At 33.0% G+C, this 19,148-nt stretch overlaps 1 protein-coding gene across 3 annotated transcripts in view; it reads right to left on the reverse strand.

Annotated features, from left to right (window-relative positions):
• Window positions 1–19,148, reverse strand: part of CSMD3 (CUB and Sushi multiple domains 3) — a 1,204,746-nt gene that overhangs the window by 85,028 nt on the left and 1,100,570 nt on the right. For all 3 annotated transcript variants that reach the window (XM_019032923.3, XM_031014090.3, XM_019032924.3), the window contains 5 exons: window positions 11,692–11,772; window positions 10,628–10,741; window positions 6,216–6,404; window positions 5,693–5,839; window positions 2,890–3,078 (listed from right to left, as the gene is read on the reverse strand). In XM_019032923.3, the coding sequence (XP_018888468.2) occupies window positions 2,890–3,078; window positions 5,693–5,839; window positions 6,216–6,404; window positions 10,628–10,741; window positions 11,692–11,772 (720 nt within the window). The remainder of the gene's footprint in view (window positions 1–2,889; window positions 3,079–5,692; window positions 5,840–6,215; window positions 6,405–10,627; window positions 10,742–11,691; window positions 11,773–19,148) is intronic.

Below are 19,148 nucleotides of genomic sequence, written 5' to 3' on the forward strand. Positions count from 1 at the left end.
CTGACTTAAAATACATATGCAATCTCATATAATTATGTTATTATCCCTGCTTTCTAATTACAGAACCTCTAAAATAGTGTTGAAAAGTAAATGGTTCCCTGATGTCTGTTAAAGCAATGTTTATATTTTCACTTAGAACTTTTGGGAATTTCAAGTTGTTATATGCCATCTCCCTCCCAAAGATCATGTATTTACTGATTTTTAAAAATTAACTATTCATTGTTGGTGTAGTATAGATTGAATCTAGGTCAAAGTAAAAAGAGATGTAGTTAAATAGTATAGATTCCACATATATGTTTAGTAAAATGTGGTTCTATTTTAGAACTAAAAAGAGACAACATACCAGAATAATGGGACAATTCCTGTGCCTATGGATAGTTAACAATTTAACTTCTCAGCTAATTTTTTTAAAAAGAAGAAAAGAAAGAAAATAAATCCAGTTCAGAAGAAAAGTCATCATAATTGAGTGGTTGTAAAAGAGGCTTGTCTATACAACTCTCAGGAAATCACAAATTAAAAGTGAGACAGGGAATACAAAGTGAGTTTCCACGTAACACTACATAATACTTAATTGTATTCATGAGGATGGTTCAATTTTTGAGGGGGGGATCAATAAATAGTTATGTGATGAGAACAAAAATAATAAAACACCTGACCAAACCCAAATAGATATAGCTGACTAATTTTCTACGTTTATCCTCACGTTGTGTAACTTTATAGCTCAAGTAAATGTATGTAAGGATGTATAAGAAGACCTAAGAGGTAAGAGAAAGAAAAATGACTGAAAAATGCAAAACAAGTTGAAATAAAAGGTGCATTATGCAAATAGCTCTTCCAAATGACATATAAACATTTCATTTCAATTAGTAATGTCCAAATAGAGGTCATAGACTGTAAGCATTTTTTCTTAATCTTTTTTAACAATTAGAAAAGATCAATTTTTTGGAAATGGCTACCTGATTTACATATATTTTATCATTTTACTTCACCAAATATCTCATTTTTAAACTATATTTCAACTTTCTTATTTGAATTGTAAAACAATTTTAAATTAAGGACATTGAAAAAATGACTCCATATGTAAATTACATGGAGTATATTCAATGAAATTGTAGCACTAATTCTACAAAGCAATTTCAAAATTTCAGAAAGCATGCGGTATTTTTATTTTACATGATAGTCAATTATTCTCACAAAATGTTTCTTAAGGATTATATATGTACACCATATAGGAGTGTGTATGTGTATGTGTGTATATAAATATAAATAAAAGCAATCATTAGGTAACTAAAATACAAAAGTTTAAAATTAAAAACAATTAAAATTCAGAGCATGTTAATGGTTATTTAATATAAATATATTATAAGCTTATTTTATATATTTTGATTCTATTATGAAATTTGAGATCAAAGATTCTTTCCCAAATTAATTCTGGGAAATTAGTTAATACTAAGAAACTGTAAATACTCCTGCTATTCATTGGTCGAAGGAAAGCAGCTGTTTTAATACTTTATTAAAATGTATCTATTCTGCATGAAGTAAATGACTTCAGTGTTGATAACCCATTAAGGTAATGGTGCTTCCCAGAATCCTAATAAGTGATTAACGTTTCCTTGCATCAATACAACAAGAAACAATAATTCTTTCATTTTGCATTTGTTTACATATGCCTTTGAAAGCTATCTTTTTATGAATTATAAATTGCACTCTAATAGGTAAAAGAAGCCATTTCAAGTGCCTGGTAATACCTATTCTTTAGCTAATTTTAACTTATTATTTGTTGATTTTAAATTTTAATTATCTATCTTACATTTTGTGTTTTGTAAATGCCCACCAAAAAATAGGTAATAAGTAAGACTTCTTGTTTATTAACCTAGAGTATCCTGCATTTTTTCATGTGAGAATTCAAAGTTGCTATCTGAATCTTTACATGCTGAGTAGAGTTAAACAAAATACAAAATTAATTTTCATCTTGATAAAATAATTTAATGAATTAAGTATTTTAAAATTTTCAAAGTCCTATGACATTAGCTTTTCTGCGTAGCTGATGTTGAACTTGTCTTTATGACTATGACTACACTTAGGTAAGAGACTCAACTACTATTTAAAACAAGTCTTTTTGTTTTGTTTTGTTGTTTTTTGTTTTTTGAGATGGAGTTTCGTTCTTGTTGCCCAAGCTGGAGTGCAGTGTTGCAATCTCAGTTCACTGCAACCTCCGCCTCCCAGGTTCAAGTCATTCTCCGGCCTCAGCCTCCCATAAAAACAAGTCTTAATCAAAAACTCTAAAACATGCAATTTTTTGATTAACAAGCTTGTTATTCTTTTTGCAGCATGATATAATGCTCAGTGCCTCGACTTCTGACAAAATACAAAGAAAAATAAAAAACATATCTCTGATATCTCTGTTGTGTTATCTGTACCACTGAAGAAAAAAAATAGCCAGGTGGTGGGTTACGTTTTTCTCTTAAATTTGTTGCTGTGAGAGCAAATTTTGGATGCTAAGAGTGAAACTCAGTCTTCAGTGTACTTGCCCATTCTTATTCTCTATTACCTCTCTGCAGACTCCACACTAACTCAGTCTTCCTCTCTTTCAATAATTGTCTTACAACAAAGTAACTGGAATGGAGGATGTATGAATAAAGTATGTATACAAGGGGAAAAAGTCACGGCATATAAGTTGCATAACAATAATGAATAATTATAAAACAGTATGTTTCTTTCCCCTGGAATTTATCATTCTGCAATGTTATGCCTTGTTTTTATGAAAAGAGTTCACAATATGCTTCCAAATATTTCCATTCTCAGAAAAGTTAGTGATCCAAATAAAAACGTTAAATGGTGCTAATCTCACATTCATGTTTTTGTTCATTTTGGCATAATATACTTCACCTTGACAGGCAGGGACTGGCGCATCCCATGCATGATACCCATAGGAAGACTTTCTGCACACAGCACTGCTTTTTCCAACAAGTCGGAATCCTCGATCACAGGCCCAACGGACCACACTGTTAAGCTGCCCACCTGTCTGACTGATAATATATCCATGAGGTGGGGATTCTGGTGTACTACAGTAGAAAGCTTTTCAAAAGAAAAGAAATGCTGTTTAATTAATGAATCAGAAGTTATTACCCAAAGTGATAAACACCTATACAGCGACTAGTGCTTAAAAGTAGGTCAGTGGTCATCTATGTAAATTTTACTTCATATGAACAACATATTGTGCTCTTTCCTCTTTTGAAAATGATCTACTGACACAACTTTTGGGAGACATAACTAACTCTGAGCTTTCTTCCAATTTATATTGTCACCGAAAATGTCTTCTGAATTGAAATGTATTTTCTTAACACCCTGGAGGTTCAGAAGCCCAATAAATATCTAACTGAATTTTGGAAACCGCATTTCCTGTCATTTGAGGGACCTAAATGCCACAGCCTTGGTAGCAATATTTTAGAGCATGTCGTTTACATGTCACTTTGAAGTTATATCCAGACACCTCTATCATGTTAGGTCATACATTTCATTTTGTTTGATGTCTAAAATAATCCCCCACATTCCATAATCCTCATTCCCAGTCTATTAAAGGGTGTCCATTCTGTCAAGAGCATTTACATATTATGATACAAATTGCCAATAAAATAAAAAAGTTTTTCATCTCCTGATGTTTGAAATGCCAACAGATAATGTCAAATAGCTTTTTCATATGTACTTTTGAGAATATTCAGCATGGCAGGTCCCATTTACCTTCTGAAACTTTAATGAATTCATCTGAGAAAAATGGGGCTTCGGGGGTAAATAGTAAGAAACAAATTGGACTTAGGATATATATGTCATAACCTGTCATTTCTAAAGGCAAAAATACATATTTAATATGTCAAGCTGTCCTTGAGGGCTAAAAGTGGTATTTTCATTATATTTATATACAACTTTGTCATAAATAATAAGAACAAGGATTGGTCTATAATACAGTCAATCTAATACTTACAATTGTTTAATTTGAAGAGTTTCCTTTTATGTTATCATGTATCATGAATTTAATGTGCTGACTTTTAAATGCCCTATTTGGGCAACACTTTAATAAAAAGATATTTACATTGTCTATATTATAGAAACATAAGCTCAAGTATGAAAATTCTTCAAGATGACTGGGTATATCATATAGTTCAGTTTTTTGGTTTTTTTTGAGAAAAAGTTTCGCTCTTGTTGCCCAGGCTGGAGTCCAATGGCGCTATCTTGGCTCACTGCAATGCCCACCTCCCGGGTTCAAGTGATTCTCCTGCCCCAGCCTCCCGAGTAGGTAGGATTACAGGTGCCCACCACCATGCCCAGCTAAGTTTTTGTATTTTTAGTAGAGAGGGGGTGTCACTATGTTGGCTAGGCTGGTCTCGAACTCCTGACCTCAGGCAATCCACTCGCCTCAACCTCCCAAAGTGCTGGGATTACAGGTGTGAGCCACTACACCTGGCCATGTTTCAGTTTTTTAAAACACGTCTACTTTGATTGTACAATAAATTATTTTTGATTTAATAGAAACATTGTAGGATACAATTATGTACATAGTAGTAATATGCTGTCAGTCACAAGTTATTCTAATATGTAAAATACAAATTATTAATAAGTTAAAATCAAACTATCATCTCAGAGTTTTAAAATCAAGGGAATTAAACAGAATTATTCTATTCATACATTTTATATGTAGTTGTAAATTTGTATAAATGAGTAAAATTCAAGAGTATACTTTTTAGAACTGAAATTCAAAATGTATCTGTCTATGCCCAGAATCATAGTGTCAGAGTTTATAAAACATTTATAAAAGGAATTTTCGGTTGAATTGATTACCAATGACACATGATTTGGGAGGCATGGTGTGAACACTGTATAGAAAGAGACAGCTGGCTGATTCTGAGGGATTCTGCTATTGAGCACATATCCATGGCCTCTGACATGATTTAGAATGGTCTCTGACATGATTTAGAAGGGCAGTAAAGAAAAGGAACATAACCTTCACATAATAGAGGACTATTTATGTACATTTACGCAACAAGAAAATTATTGGTTCAGTATCAGTAGACCCTATAAGCAGGAAGACATAATAGAAAAATCTGTGTCACCTTGGTATTAACAAGAATTTCCAGCCTACATCTTTCTAAGCATCACGCAAGGAAAAGCAGTAGCGACAAAATGCTTCCATTTTTAAAAACTGAAGGTTTGTAAATGATGTGTTACTCTCTTTTTCGACATTTAAGATATTTTAGCAAGTATCACAAATAGATGGATAAAAATTAAAACAAAGATTTTGACCTCTGTATGTTTATCCTTTGTTTAAACTTGTCATTTAAAGGAGTTCTTAAATAGGTCAGATAACACACAGCTGAACAACACTATTAATATTTTTTGTCAGTTCAAGGAAAACAAATCTATTTTTTAAAGTATTAAAAATTGCAGTTTAATTTATAACTGACATATAAGTCATAAATATCCTAAATGCTTTTAATATTTTACAAAATCATATGAGGGATGTAGAATTATTATCATTACAATAGGAAATAGAGAGGTTACATAAATTGTCCAGGAACCATCAATGGAGGAGCTGTGATTTGAATTCATGTCTAACTGAATAGTGTCTCTGCTCCTTAATCATAATCATACTGAAGATGATAGTGAGATCTGTCCTGAAGTTATAAGTTTTACATACCTATATATCTTATCCGGAAGCCTTTTTTGTTATTGCCATGATCTGCTGACCACTGAAGAAATACTTCATGACCATTGCTTGTTATATTAAAAGCAGATGAATAATCCCCACTGAGGGAAATAAGCACTGGACTTTGAATATTTGGTCCTTTGGGAAGAAAATGAAACAATTTAGATAAAGCTAATTATATTCTCGTTTGTCTTTAGTGTTTTATATCTTCAGAATAGTATTAAATACGGTTAAATTGCTTCACCACCAATCTACCTCATTAACAATAATTGAAAACATAAAATGTTTGTTTTAAGCATTTTAATTCTATAGCTAAATGATGTATAATTTGTAAAATAATAATGGAGCTAACTATAATTTTCATATGGTATAGGAGTGAATTTAATGTTGGTACTTCTAAAAATATCTGTAAGATAAACTCACATAAGCAGCTGTTTATACTCAAAGTTTACATGTATAATTAGAACATTTGTACTTAATTGATGAATATCCAATAAATATAACCCTTGGTTACCATCATACACCTGAAGAACATCAAATTCCTTTTCTGTCTGGAAGAATTCTACAAACATGGTGATATTATAACCCTTTTCCACTGAAATGCTCCATGCACACATTTGAAGATTTGGGTAACTGTCAGGATATCCAGGGCTCAATATGACTCCAGTAGAATCTAGCCGTAATTCATTGGCAGGACAGAGCACTGTCAAAGAAAAATGTCATTAAATAATGCCAGTCTTTTAGAGCCTCAGTGAAAACTGTATTTTAGATACTGAGTATTCTGCTTTCATGTTCCATAGCTATAAGGATGATACGTTGAATTATTTGTTAGAAGAGACAAGTTGTATTAAACTTATGATTCAAAAGCTGGAGGAATGACCTAAAAATTTATAGTATTGATTTATTTTTTATTACATGGAAGATGCACCACTTTCTGGACATAAATAAATACATAAATAAAATACAAGCCATTTAATTCCTCCTCTTTCTTCACATTTTTCCCAACCTCTCCTAATCTTTTGTTCTCCCACCTCTGCCTGTCTTATCTATGTCCTTGCTTTACCTCTTTCTTTCCTTACTTTTTAACTCACTCTCTTCTCTCTTAAACCTTCTACTCACTCAGGTGTGTGGGGTCAGATAGAAAACTGTCCTCTCTCAAAGTATTCATTTCAAGTAAAATCATTTCTGATATCAGGTATATGTTTACCATGAGGATTTAACACGGTTCTGAGTCACCAGTTGCCTTTCAGCTCTACACTATCTCCAGCCCATAAATGAAGCCCAAAGCACAAACTCTTTTTATTTAATAATATACCTCTGCTTTAATATATGTATATATATCAACACACTATAAAAACACATAAAATGTGTTATATATTGACAAAAAACATAATTATGGTCTAACAGCCTGCAACATATAGCAAATTTTAGTTGTTGGCATCAATTGCATTCTGTATCAGACCAAAATTATGAACATCTACTTAAATTTGGATTTAGAATGAAGAATATGACTAAGTTGATCAATCCCTTTTTTACTCAAATTATGCCATTTTAACCTCTTACAAAATTTTTTTGAAGTTCTGTGATGTGGAAAGAGTATTGGAATTATTTAGTATGGTCCATTGTGCAGAAGTAAACCAATATGCACCAAACAGGATTTGCTTCAATATAAGGAAGAACTTTCTATTTGTCAGAATAGTATAATGGCCATAGTAAAATGTCTTACAAACATAATTGCTAACCAGTTTTAAACTTAGACTGGACTATCTTTTGGGTGTTCTTACTGAGAACATTTAGGCAACTGAACGAATGGGTGAACTAGATAATTTTGATGATTTGGTTAATTAGAAATACATCCCATGTGATTTCCTAATTCATCTACTATACCTTAGCTTTCATTTTGGAGTTAAATAGCATTGTTTCTCAAAATAATTAGAGCAGCACTTTAAGAAGAATTCCTGTTTTTCAATGTTTATTTGAGTGAGTTGGGAATGAAAACTACTAATGTAGTTGCTGGAATATAATAAATAGATGAAGAACTTATATATTCATAGTGTTCAGGGTACAAAGACAATTAAATATTTTTGAGTTATAAAGTCTCCAACAAGTATAGGAGTAGAAAAGAGTAACTAACATAGTGGATTATGGCAGCATATGATTGCTCTATAAACATGTTAATAACTTGAAAAGACTTCTTGAAAACTTGAAAACCGGCCAGAACACATGGCTTTTTGAAAACTGACTATATAATAGAGTTTAAAATATAGTATAGCTAAAGCTAAGAGCTATTTTCTACTTTTTTTGGATATTATTTCAGTTTCTTCTACTTCAACCTAGGATTTTCCTTCATGGATATAATTTTGAGATTAAAAATATTGAATAAATGGTATCAGGTCATTCTTTCTCCACCTTAAAAAGAGAACTCTGACATTGATTTTCAAAAAATTTAAAAATACATAAAAAAGAAATAGATAAACCTGAAGATTGGAAATGATATGGAATATATGAGTCAAAGGCCAAAAAAAAGTAAGTATGTGGCTACGACATATTGAAATGAGTGGTATGATCCAATATACTTTACTACAATACACAAATTAATCTATTCTCACATTATCTAACATATAGCAAGAAGCCTGGCAGCCACCAAGAATAACAGTAAATATTTGTTGATTGTAACTTTATGTTAGGCACTGTTAAACAACATTGGTACATTATCTCCGTTATCACAACTTTAAAAACTGTGTATACTTCTTATCCCCATTGTACATATGAGAAAACTGATGGCCAGAAAGTTTAAAGTGCTCAAAATCTCCTAGATTCAGTTGCAGCCAATGTTTTTAAACCAGAAAATGTAAGCATCCATTAAATTTCATTTACAACAAACTCTTTATAGAAAACCATATCTGGAATTATTTTCCACATTTTAAGTGAGACACATAGAGCTACAGAGCATCTAGAGAAGAAGAGAGAAGAAAAATGATACTGCTATTTTTTTAGGAAAAGTCAAAAAATTTTTTAAATGGACTAAAAACGATGTAGGTTAATTCTAGCCAATTCCAAACAAATGACTGTCTTAGCAAGCTTGTGTAATAAACTCAATTAAACAAAAATGTAAAGTTAGCTTTTTGGCTTAAATTCCTGGTGAAATAATTAATATAGAAACTCTACATAAACTCATTCTAAAGGACGATTTATTAACTTTATTAGCTAGTATCTGAAGTGTTATCAGGAGACAAAAATTTTCTATGTTTTCTGTATTCTCCACAGCAGACAGAATCTGCTAATCTACTAATCTACAGGAAATTCTGATTTGGGGAATAAGACATTGAAAGTCTGAGAGACAAAAAACTGTAAAATATCTAGCTTATCTGAATGTTATATTTACTTTAATTCGTAAAAAATTTTTTGAATTGGGATTCAGATATAAAAACAAGAAGCTTGTTCTCCAAGAGCTCACAATATAGTTTTTATTGGAGTCAAGACAGAAATGCTGTTATGTAATTGGCTCATTGACATATCCTGTGTCTGCTCAACTTTTTTTCCCATGTATAACCCCTCAAAGGTTGAGCCTCTGTCTTCTCTATTTGCATATCTAAATATCTGAACATGAAACCTACATAATCCTAAAGGTCTAGAGAGTAGCCTTACATGAAGGAAAAAGCTGAATGAATGACATCTAAATGTCTGGAATATGTAAGTGATAGACTTCAGAATTCTCAACCAACTTCAAGATGTTCTAATAGCATTGAGACCATGAGAAATTCTCACATTGGCTCCAATTTATACCCCCAAACCTGCTTTCCTGCTTTTCTTATTGCTGCCATCAAAGCCTCCTGCAATCTTTTTATCTTCTTGTAAGGCTTTCAATTTTATAGTATGCTTAGAACCCCATAATAATCAGAAGTTACTTTAGACTTGTTATAGCAGCTAAGATACTGCACAAGAAACAGATTTCCAGTATTCTCAGAAACGAAACCTAAAGAAGGAATTAATCCAAAAAAGCTAGAAAGAATAATAAAATACAACTCAATTGTATTCAACTTAATCAATATTTATGATAATTGTGTGTTAGGCACTGTTCTGGGCCTAGGGGCTACACAAATGAACAATAAATGTTTTTTGAACATCACAGCTTAGGACATCATTCAAGGTCTATCTTCGCCTTGCTCTTGTAACATAGCGAATCCTTGAAGTCCATGCCCTGTTGTTTTTCACTTCTCTGTCTTTGCATATATATCTGCCACTTAGACCACCCTCTCTCTAGCTCTGTTCTACCAGAATAAGACTCATTGTCATTTGGAATTGTGTTTCATGACTCAGGAAACAATGCTTCCATCAAGCTTTCCCTACCCCACAAGCGGTTAAAAATTATATGAATCTACAGCTTCCTGGTCTCTTTCCCTAAACACTGTACTGCTATCCCCTGTATGACTGCCATATCCCTTTTCCATGATGCTTCCACAGCGAGGGCCACTTAAAATTTATTTTTTGTTACTCTGCTTGTTTGTTTTTTCCTTAGATCCTCATTGTGTAACAGGTACTTAACAAAGTTTAATGAGTCTAGTGGTTAGATAAGAAGCTCTATCTAAGTAAAAGCAATTAACATTGAAACCTTTATTTAAAGTGATTTCCCTTTCTCTCCACCTCCGTTCCCATCCCTAAGAGCAAAATAATTGAAGTAAGTTGAACGGACTTCATGCTAAACCAGAAAAATTTACCCTTGAAAGAATCAAAGATGTTTAAAGTTAAATCTGATAAACAGTGGACTATTTCTAAATGAAATAGCACAAATGAGTTATAAAATGTATAGCATTGTTTCCAGTTAAATATTCCATATTTATATAGATTTTTCTCAATCATACCTATATTAAGTTAAACATAAAGCAAATATTTAAGAAATAAATAATCATAGGAATCATTGAATACCTTGACAAACTGGAGGTGCTCCATCCATCTGCAGTCGTTCTCCTAATCTGCACGTCAGAATTGCATTACCAACTAAAGTAAATCCTGGAAGACACTGATACCTAATAATATCACCTATTAAAAAAAAGAGGGGAGGTTTCATATAAGCAACAAGGTGATGATAAAAATAAACAAATATTTCAATTGTAGGAGAATATTTTCTTCTTTAGTTATTTTCAATCAGTATAAAAATGTTATTAGGTATAAGTAGGAGTTACATTCAAAATATTGAAAAACCAGTATATAATACTCATTGACCCATGAGGACTGAAGGCAAAAGTGAACTGCCATTCTCTCTGTACTGGTGCATGCTGGCTGGATATAAGCAATAGTCGTAAGGAAATAATTTAGTTGATATAGGTGAGATATTCAATAAAAATACAACAAGTAGTTAGAAGGCTTTCTATTTATTGAAGTTACATTGGTCACTGATAGTTTCTTTGTGTGTCTCAACCAAAATCAATATAATAATAATAATGAATAATAAAAGTTTATTACTGCAACATTAAGATGTCTTCGTATATAATTTCTTTTCAAACTGTGTGGCATTATTTGGGTTGAATTTCCAACTCAGTTTTAAAGCAACTTTATGATTAAATTGAGTAAAATCAACTAAGCATTTTCCAAGATATGGAAATGAAATATGTCTTCTAATATGCCCTACAAACCATTCATTCTGCCAAGTCAGGCACAGGCCTGAATTCAAAGAACAAAGGTTAGAACTATAGTGTCAGAAGGCAGCAAAATAATAGTTTGGAAAGAACCATCAGAATACAGTTAACGGCTTCAAATTTTAACACGTTTTCTTATTGTACATTCCAGAAAAACAAAATTAATTTTTCTTCTCTAATAATCCCTTTCCTCTTTTCACTCCTTCTCCCTTCTTAAAAATTCTAAATAATCTCTATCAACACAGGGAATGAGGGTCTCAAGAAAGGCTATTACTGTTCTTTATTTTGGCTTATTTTTAAGCAAATAGTTCTGCCAGCAGTATGTTTTCCTTGAAAATAATTTAACAGCTTTACCTATTTCAAATTCATCATCTTCTGTCAAAATTTCAGCATTGGGCACAGGTGGTGGAGGTTGGCACACCCTTAGTTGATAGGCTATAAAAATAAACAAAGTGTTTATTCCTTTTCTGTGCAGCTACATGTATTCACATATGCAAAAAAACAAGAAAATTATGGAAAGTTGTTTAAAAAAATAAAAATAAATTACATAATTTATCAAGTGTCAATTACATCTTTATTTTTAAAAATATACTACAACATTACAAAATAATTTCCCATGGTAACAATGCTTACTTTTTATTCCTTATTTCTTACCCTTATTCTAGTCCTTCTTGTTATGTGGTTCAAAACACCTTGTTTTTTTCCTCCTTTGCATGATCACAATTTGGAATTACGTATTCATGTTTGCTTACTTGCTCTGTGCCTGTCTTTCCCAATACTCATCACTGAATGCCCTGCACTTAGCAAAGTGCATGGCATACAGCAATAATTGCAAACAAATGCTCAGTGTTTACTTTATTCCAGACAGTATTATAAATACTTAACTCAATCCTCACAAAAAAATTTTCCTATTTAATTTATGTTACTATTTCTATAATTGCCCCCATTCTTTTTTTTTATACTTTTTAAGTTCTAGGGTACATGTGCACAACGTGCAGGTTTGTTACATATGTATACATGTGCCATGTTGGTGTGCTGCACCCATTAACTCGTCATTTACATTAGGTATATCTCCTAATGCTATCCCTCCCCCCTCCCCCCACCCCACGACAGGCCCCGGTGGGTGTGTGATGTTCCCCTTCCTGTGTTCAGGTGTTCTCATTGTTCAATTCCCACCTATGAGTGAATTGCCCCCATTCTTTAAAAAAGAAAACTGTTAAAGATAGTTAAAAATTTGCCCAAATCAAGAAGCTATAATGTGACAGAGCTGAGATTTGAACCTAGGCAGCCTGGCTCCAGAGCCTTGTCTCGCCATGCTACTTTAATATAATGATGAGATATCTGTTTATCAAATGTCATGTTTCTAATTATTATATCACTTGAACAGTTCATCTCATTGGATTAGATTGGCATTTGACATAATTGAAAGGCCACCACAACAAAGTCTCTATGAATCCAAGCTTCATGCCTACTATCCTCACATGACATCTAAAATCTACAACAAAATCATTTGCTTGATTGAAGTCTTTTTTTTTCCCTTAAAGTCTTCTAAAAATGTACTGTACTCCATTCAGGAAACATGTTTTATACTCTTATAACATCTGAGGCAAATTGTTTTATATGCCTATTTTTACTACTTAAACTTAGAAGTTCTTTATGTACTCAACGTGCCAATAAAGAGAATGAGACTCAAAATACACAGTAGCTTATACAAGAGCACACAATTAGTACAGGACATAGCCAAAAACTGAAGTGTATATCCTCTAATTTCAAAGCCCATTCAACACTGCTTCTATTGCAAAAAAGTATTATGGGAGTATTGAAAAGCATCAACTAGACCAGCTCAGAAAGACTCCTATAGTAGGAAAAGAATGAGATATACTTGAAAGAAGGAGTAAAATTTTTCCAGTTCTGAAGAGTAATCCTGGGGAGAAGAGCATTTCAGGTGGAGGAGAAAACTTGAACAAAAACTTCGGCAAAGCATAAAATCATTGATTCATCATCATCTAACAAAAAGCTATTTATAAGAGATTAATTGGCTAATAAACATTCAGGTTACTAAGGACAAAGAAAAGGAAGACTTTTCAAAATGTAGATCTACAGTGATGAAACAACCAAAAAAATCGTGTTTTAATTTTCTTCTGCAAATTGTTTTCTGTCCCTTCAAACATCTTCCTTCCAGTAGTTTAACCTGTTTATAAAAGCACTTGCTGTGCGTGGATGTTAATTTTCAAGTAAAACACCACTGTACAGAAGGGTTACTGCTAGAGAAGAAAGACTTGCTGGGAAAGAACCCCATGGCAGAAAGTATAATCCAGATTTTTGATAAAATGTTTGGTGGATAGTAATTAGGAATTTTGACAATTGTTTTCCTGAACTTATACTTTAAAGGGGGTACAGTGATAAAGGTAAAAGGTAATTTAAGAAATGCCTAAAATGTAAGAGAAAATGGAGAAGATAGGGGGAGCCCTAAACAGAGAAATCTTTCTGAGACTATGCTTTAGAGAAGACTTTGTCTGATCTTACCAGAGAATACAGATCAACTCAGAAATTACAGAAATGTAGAGATGCTCATACCTGTATTATTTTACTTGTGTTTTCCTGTGAAGTTATTTTAATCTTCATGCTAATCCTAAATTGTTTGATTATTGTAAACAAGAAACACTTTTTTATGTGGAATCCATGACTATTATCATCTGTGGAATATTCTGAGAATGACCTAGATAACTCAGTCACAGGATTTAAAAGATCAAAGGTTGTAATTTTTTACTAAAGAAGACTATGATGCTCAGAGTTATTATGTTATTTTTGCAAGACAACGTGGGTGCTGTGAGCTAATGTCTTATTCTCTGTTCTTTCCTATCACTGTCAGTTTTATAAAATGTGTCCCTAGAAGCTAAGAGATCACTGTGAGCCCATGGAGGGTCTGAGGTGTAACGTCCTTAACTCCCAACTCTACTTCAATAAGAACAACTCTATTCTTATCAATTGTATAAATTTGAATTCTGAACAAACTTTCCTTTGAATAAACATTCTACATTCTTACCTAAGTGATTCCCTTGATTCTTTTGGCTACAATTCTGACTTTGTGTCTCAATTCCCAATTCTATATTGCCAGGCTAAACATCTCTTCTGACCTCTTCATGCCTCCCTTTCCCACACCTCACTGTTATTTTCTAATCACAGAACCCCTTTTGTGGCACATGTAAACACGACTTGTTCAAAGTGTGTTATTTTCCATTTATTTGCATGCTTGTTCATTGGGTCCCTATGTAGACTTTAAGTTACATGACAGAGGCTATTTGTTTATCTACCTTTTTCACTATCCAGGAATTAGTTCTTGTCACTATACTTATAATTCAACTAATATTTGCTAATAACTGACAGAATGTAGGTTTCTTCAAGAGGGAAGCAGTCTCTCAACAGTCTTCCCTAAGATGACTCCCAACTTTAAAATTGCCAGTGGGGATGAAATAGAAACAATTGAGTGTCAGACAATGCTAAACATTGAAATATAGGCAAGATCTGCTTAAAATGCTTTTCAGGGTTGAACTATGTAATTTTGAATAAAAAGTAAAGGGGAAAGGAGTAATGAAAAACAAACAAACAAACAAACCTCTTTTCATCTGTTTCTCTTTTGACTTTTGAAGACCAAGCACTACAAAAGGCTTAATCATAAGTAGCTTGCAACAATTTTGTTTTCAATCTTCATCAATCTCTACTAGTATGTTCTTTAACATAACTCTATGATTTGTCCAATGTCTCTCCAATCTTGCTGCCGATATCTCAGTCTAGATTCCTGCCATTTAATTCCTGCTGTACTGGGTTGAATAGTTTCACCTAAAATTCATGCCTTTCCTGGAACCTAAAAATGTTATTTGAAATAGGGTTGTTGCAGACGTAATTGGTTAACTTAAGGTTGTATAAAATTATGGGGGTACCCTTAATTCAATATGACTAGTGTCCCTATAAAATAAAAAGAGACACAGAGATGATCACACAGGTAAGATGGCCATGTGATGATGAAGGTTCAAACTGTAGTGATTCATCTATAAGCTAAGGAATGCCAAAGATTACTTTTAAGCCACCAGTTTGTGGTACTTTGTTTCAGCAGCCCTAGTAAACTAATACACCTGTGTTATTAAATTGGCCTATAGTGTGTTCCTTACCTTCAGTGTCTCCCTGATACTACCCTTCTTACATACAGTGAAGTGATAGAAGAGAATCAAGGAAGTATTTACCTGGAATCCACTTTGCACAAAGGACTCTGAAAAGTCCTTTACATGCCTCTTTCATTAATCACTAAAATGCCACATCAAAATACGTGTAAATATACTCATGTTACCAAAAGGGACACTAAATTTCATAGTGGTTGAATTATGTGCCCAACTCACACAGCCAGAATTTGAACCAAGTTCCAGTATAAAATTAAGACACATTGTCTCCCCGATTTATAGATAAAAAAACCTCATTTTGAATATCATTTTGTTGCTGCCATTTCCCTATTTGCAATTTTCAGTGTTTTTTTATGGCCTACAGATTGAATTTATCATCTTAGATAAAGCAAGATCATTACCCTAATTCTCATCAGTCTCTCACACAAGATGTCTGCTATATCCAGCTGAACTTTCCTGGGTGCTTTGTATTTGCCATGTTCATTTCCTATCCCACATCTTCACTTTTGGCAAGCTTGCCAGCCTAGAAATTGGCACCATAATATTTAGCATTTAGTGTTTCATTGTGTTGAATTGTTTTATGTATTGGTTCACGTTCCACGTATAGCTTATGTATTTCGTATTGTATTTGCATTTCCTACAATACCTAACACATTTAATTTAGTTGTTTATTAAATAAGTTATTATTGAGCTCCTATGATCTGCCAGATGCCAGAAACCATAATAGGTGCTGGAAATGCGATGGTAAGCAAAGCAGACAGAAGCCTGCTCTGTATATGCTAATAGTTGGTAAGAAAGATATTAATTAGTAGAATTTAACTAGTTGAAGCAAGGGGTGTGTGTGTGTGTGTGTTTGTGTGTGTGTGTGTGTGTGTGTGTGTTTTCTGGAGATGAATGATAGCCCTAGTGAGAGAGAGGAGCGATCGAAAAGAGCAAAAATCAGGGGCTAAATCAGACAGGATTGTACAAGTTATACTCAGGATTTCATTTATTTTAAGCTGAAACCAATGGGAGGCCTTTAAAGAGATTTAAGTTGGAGGGGAATGTGGTCAGATTTATCCTTTAAAAGATCACTCTGGCTGTAGTCAGAAATTTTTAAAAAGCACACACACAATTGGAAGAGAACAAGAGTGGATAGCAAGAGACTACTAGAGTCTATATTGCAGTGGCTGTTAAATAAACAATTGCTGATAGAGTCTACATAACTTCTTAGTGTCCCCAAATGACTTATGCATTAAATCAAAAGTCTTGATTATGACCTCCAAGGGTTTCTAACTTTGTCTGATTAACTTCATCCCCACCTATTAACCAGCTTATATTTTTAGCTATAAATAATCAAAAAATAGTTTATCTCCTCTACTTAAAATTCAAGTACCACTGATAGGCATGTGGCCTATCATTCTCACTTCTTAAAAAAATGTTAAACCACATCTCTTCATTTTTAATACTAAATTTCAAAAAATCAAACCTGTCTACAACCTCTTACTGTAGTCTTTTTAATTACTGCATCAACAGAGCTCTTAAATGGTTGAGAGCTTAATATTTGATAATATAGCTAAAATTTTATGTTCTGTATAATTTTCTTTTGTCTCTCATTTTCTTGAAATCTATCTTCCTAGCTCTTTTATAACTTTGAACATGACTAAAACAGAGATGTCTTCACTGATAATGCTACCTAAAGTTGATCCTTTGCAGTTAACTTTGTTTCACAGTCTGGCAATTTTCACAATCTGTAAGAATTATGTATTTGTTTGCTATCTATTTTCTTATACTAGAATGTAAATTCCATGAAAGCAGGCATTTTTGCTTTTCTTATTAACTACTAACTCTTTAGGGCATAATCCAGTGTTCAGCACATAGCAGCATCCAATAAATATTTGCTGAATGACTGAGTGCTAGAGAAATGAAAGAATGGATGCTGAATTAGTGTATATACATATATATTACATATAAGTATATATATGAATGAGTATATACGTATGATATATAACACATTCTTATGGTATTGGGTAAGGACATAGTCTAGACTCTTTGGCTCTTTGGGTTCAAATCTTGTTTTGAACACTGAAAAACTGGCAAAACTTGGGCAAGTTATTTATCTTTCTGCTTTGCTTTCCTCATTTATAAAATAATAATGATAATAGTAATAATTTTATGCCATCCCAAAGGGCAGTTATGAGAATCAATGGGTTTACACATGCAAAGCATTTGGAATACTGTCTGGCACATTTTAAGCTTATCTTTCAATAAGAATAAACCACTATGACATCAAATTGGGATTCTATTTCTTCAAGATATTTGATATTCACTAATAAATAACATAAATATTAATATTTTCTGCTTTTCTTAACTTTCACTTCTTATGTATAAAGGACATTTTGATTTGGCAATTATTTACAGAATTATGAATAAAATTGAGGCATGTTATCTTTGTTGGTCAAAGAAAAGGGTGTAACGATTGTGAGGTGTGATGCAGCAGATGTTTTGTAATTGAAGGCAACAAAGGGGAATTAAACATTGTGCAGCTCTGCTTCTCTTTCTGAAGATGTTTCTATCAAACCAATCAACATCATAAAAAATATACATAATCCAGTTTGTATTGATAACTACATTTGTGCACAAAGCAGGCTGATCAAATATTTACTCTGTAACCAGACTGATGGTTCAAATCTCGGTCTGCTGTTGGCTATTTCCATCACCTTAGGCAAACTGCTAAGAATCTGCTTCAGCTATCTCATATGTAAAATAGACATAAAGCCAAGATTGAGTTAAAATATTATAAAGTGCTTAGAATAAGGCCTGAACATATTACCAGTTAAGAGGGAGGGTACATTCCGCTGGACAAATATTGGCATCAGCATTTCTGCTGTGATGATGTTTGTGCCCCATACTCATGTAACTTCAATCTGACATGACCTTCCTCACAATGGGTCATTCAAAGCACCCACATGACTTCCCAGAACGTATCTAACCATTTATTTGTTTATTTTCTGATTTAAATTGGATATTCTTGGCCAGGCACAGTAGCTCATGCCTGTAATCCCAGCACTATGGGATGTGAGGAGAGCAGATCACTTGAGGTCAGGAGTTTGAAACCAGCTAGCCACCTGCAGAGACAGGTGAAACCCTGCCTCTACTAAAAATACAAAAATTAGACAGGTGTGGCGGTGCATGCCTGTAATCCCAGCTACTTGGGAGGCTGAGGCAGAAGAATCACTTGAACTCAGGAGACAGAGGTTGCAGTCAGCTGAGCTTGTGCCGCTGCACTCCAGCCTGGGCGACAGAGTGAGACCCTGTCTCAAAAATAAATAAATAAGTAAATAAATAAATAAATTGGATATCCTTGTTTTACATTGATGTACCTTATACTGTAGTATAAAATCCATGAGTTTAGCAACACACTGTATCATCCTATATAATATGTAAGTGTCTGTGGTCTCAAAACTATTAGCACAGTGCTCTGGAAATCACTTAAGAAATACTAATTAATAACAAATCAAAGTTAGAAAATACCTCATTCTGTATAAAATATATGCTTTGGTTACTCAGGAAGAAAATAAACAGGTCTGGTACAAATATATCCAATACTGTATAGGTTAGGATCATAGACAAACTGGAAATAATCTTAGAAATCAT

This window comes from Gorilla gorilla, chromosome 7 (assembly GCF_029281585.2).
Source record: "Gorilla gorilla gorilla isolate KB3781 chromosome 7, NHGRI_mGorGor1-v2.1_pri, whole genome shotgun sequence".
Classification (NCBI taxonomy): Eukaryota; Metazoa; Chordata; class Mammalia; order Primates; family Hominidae; genus Gorilla; species Gorilla gorilla.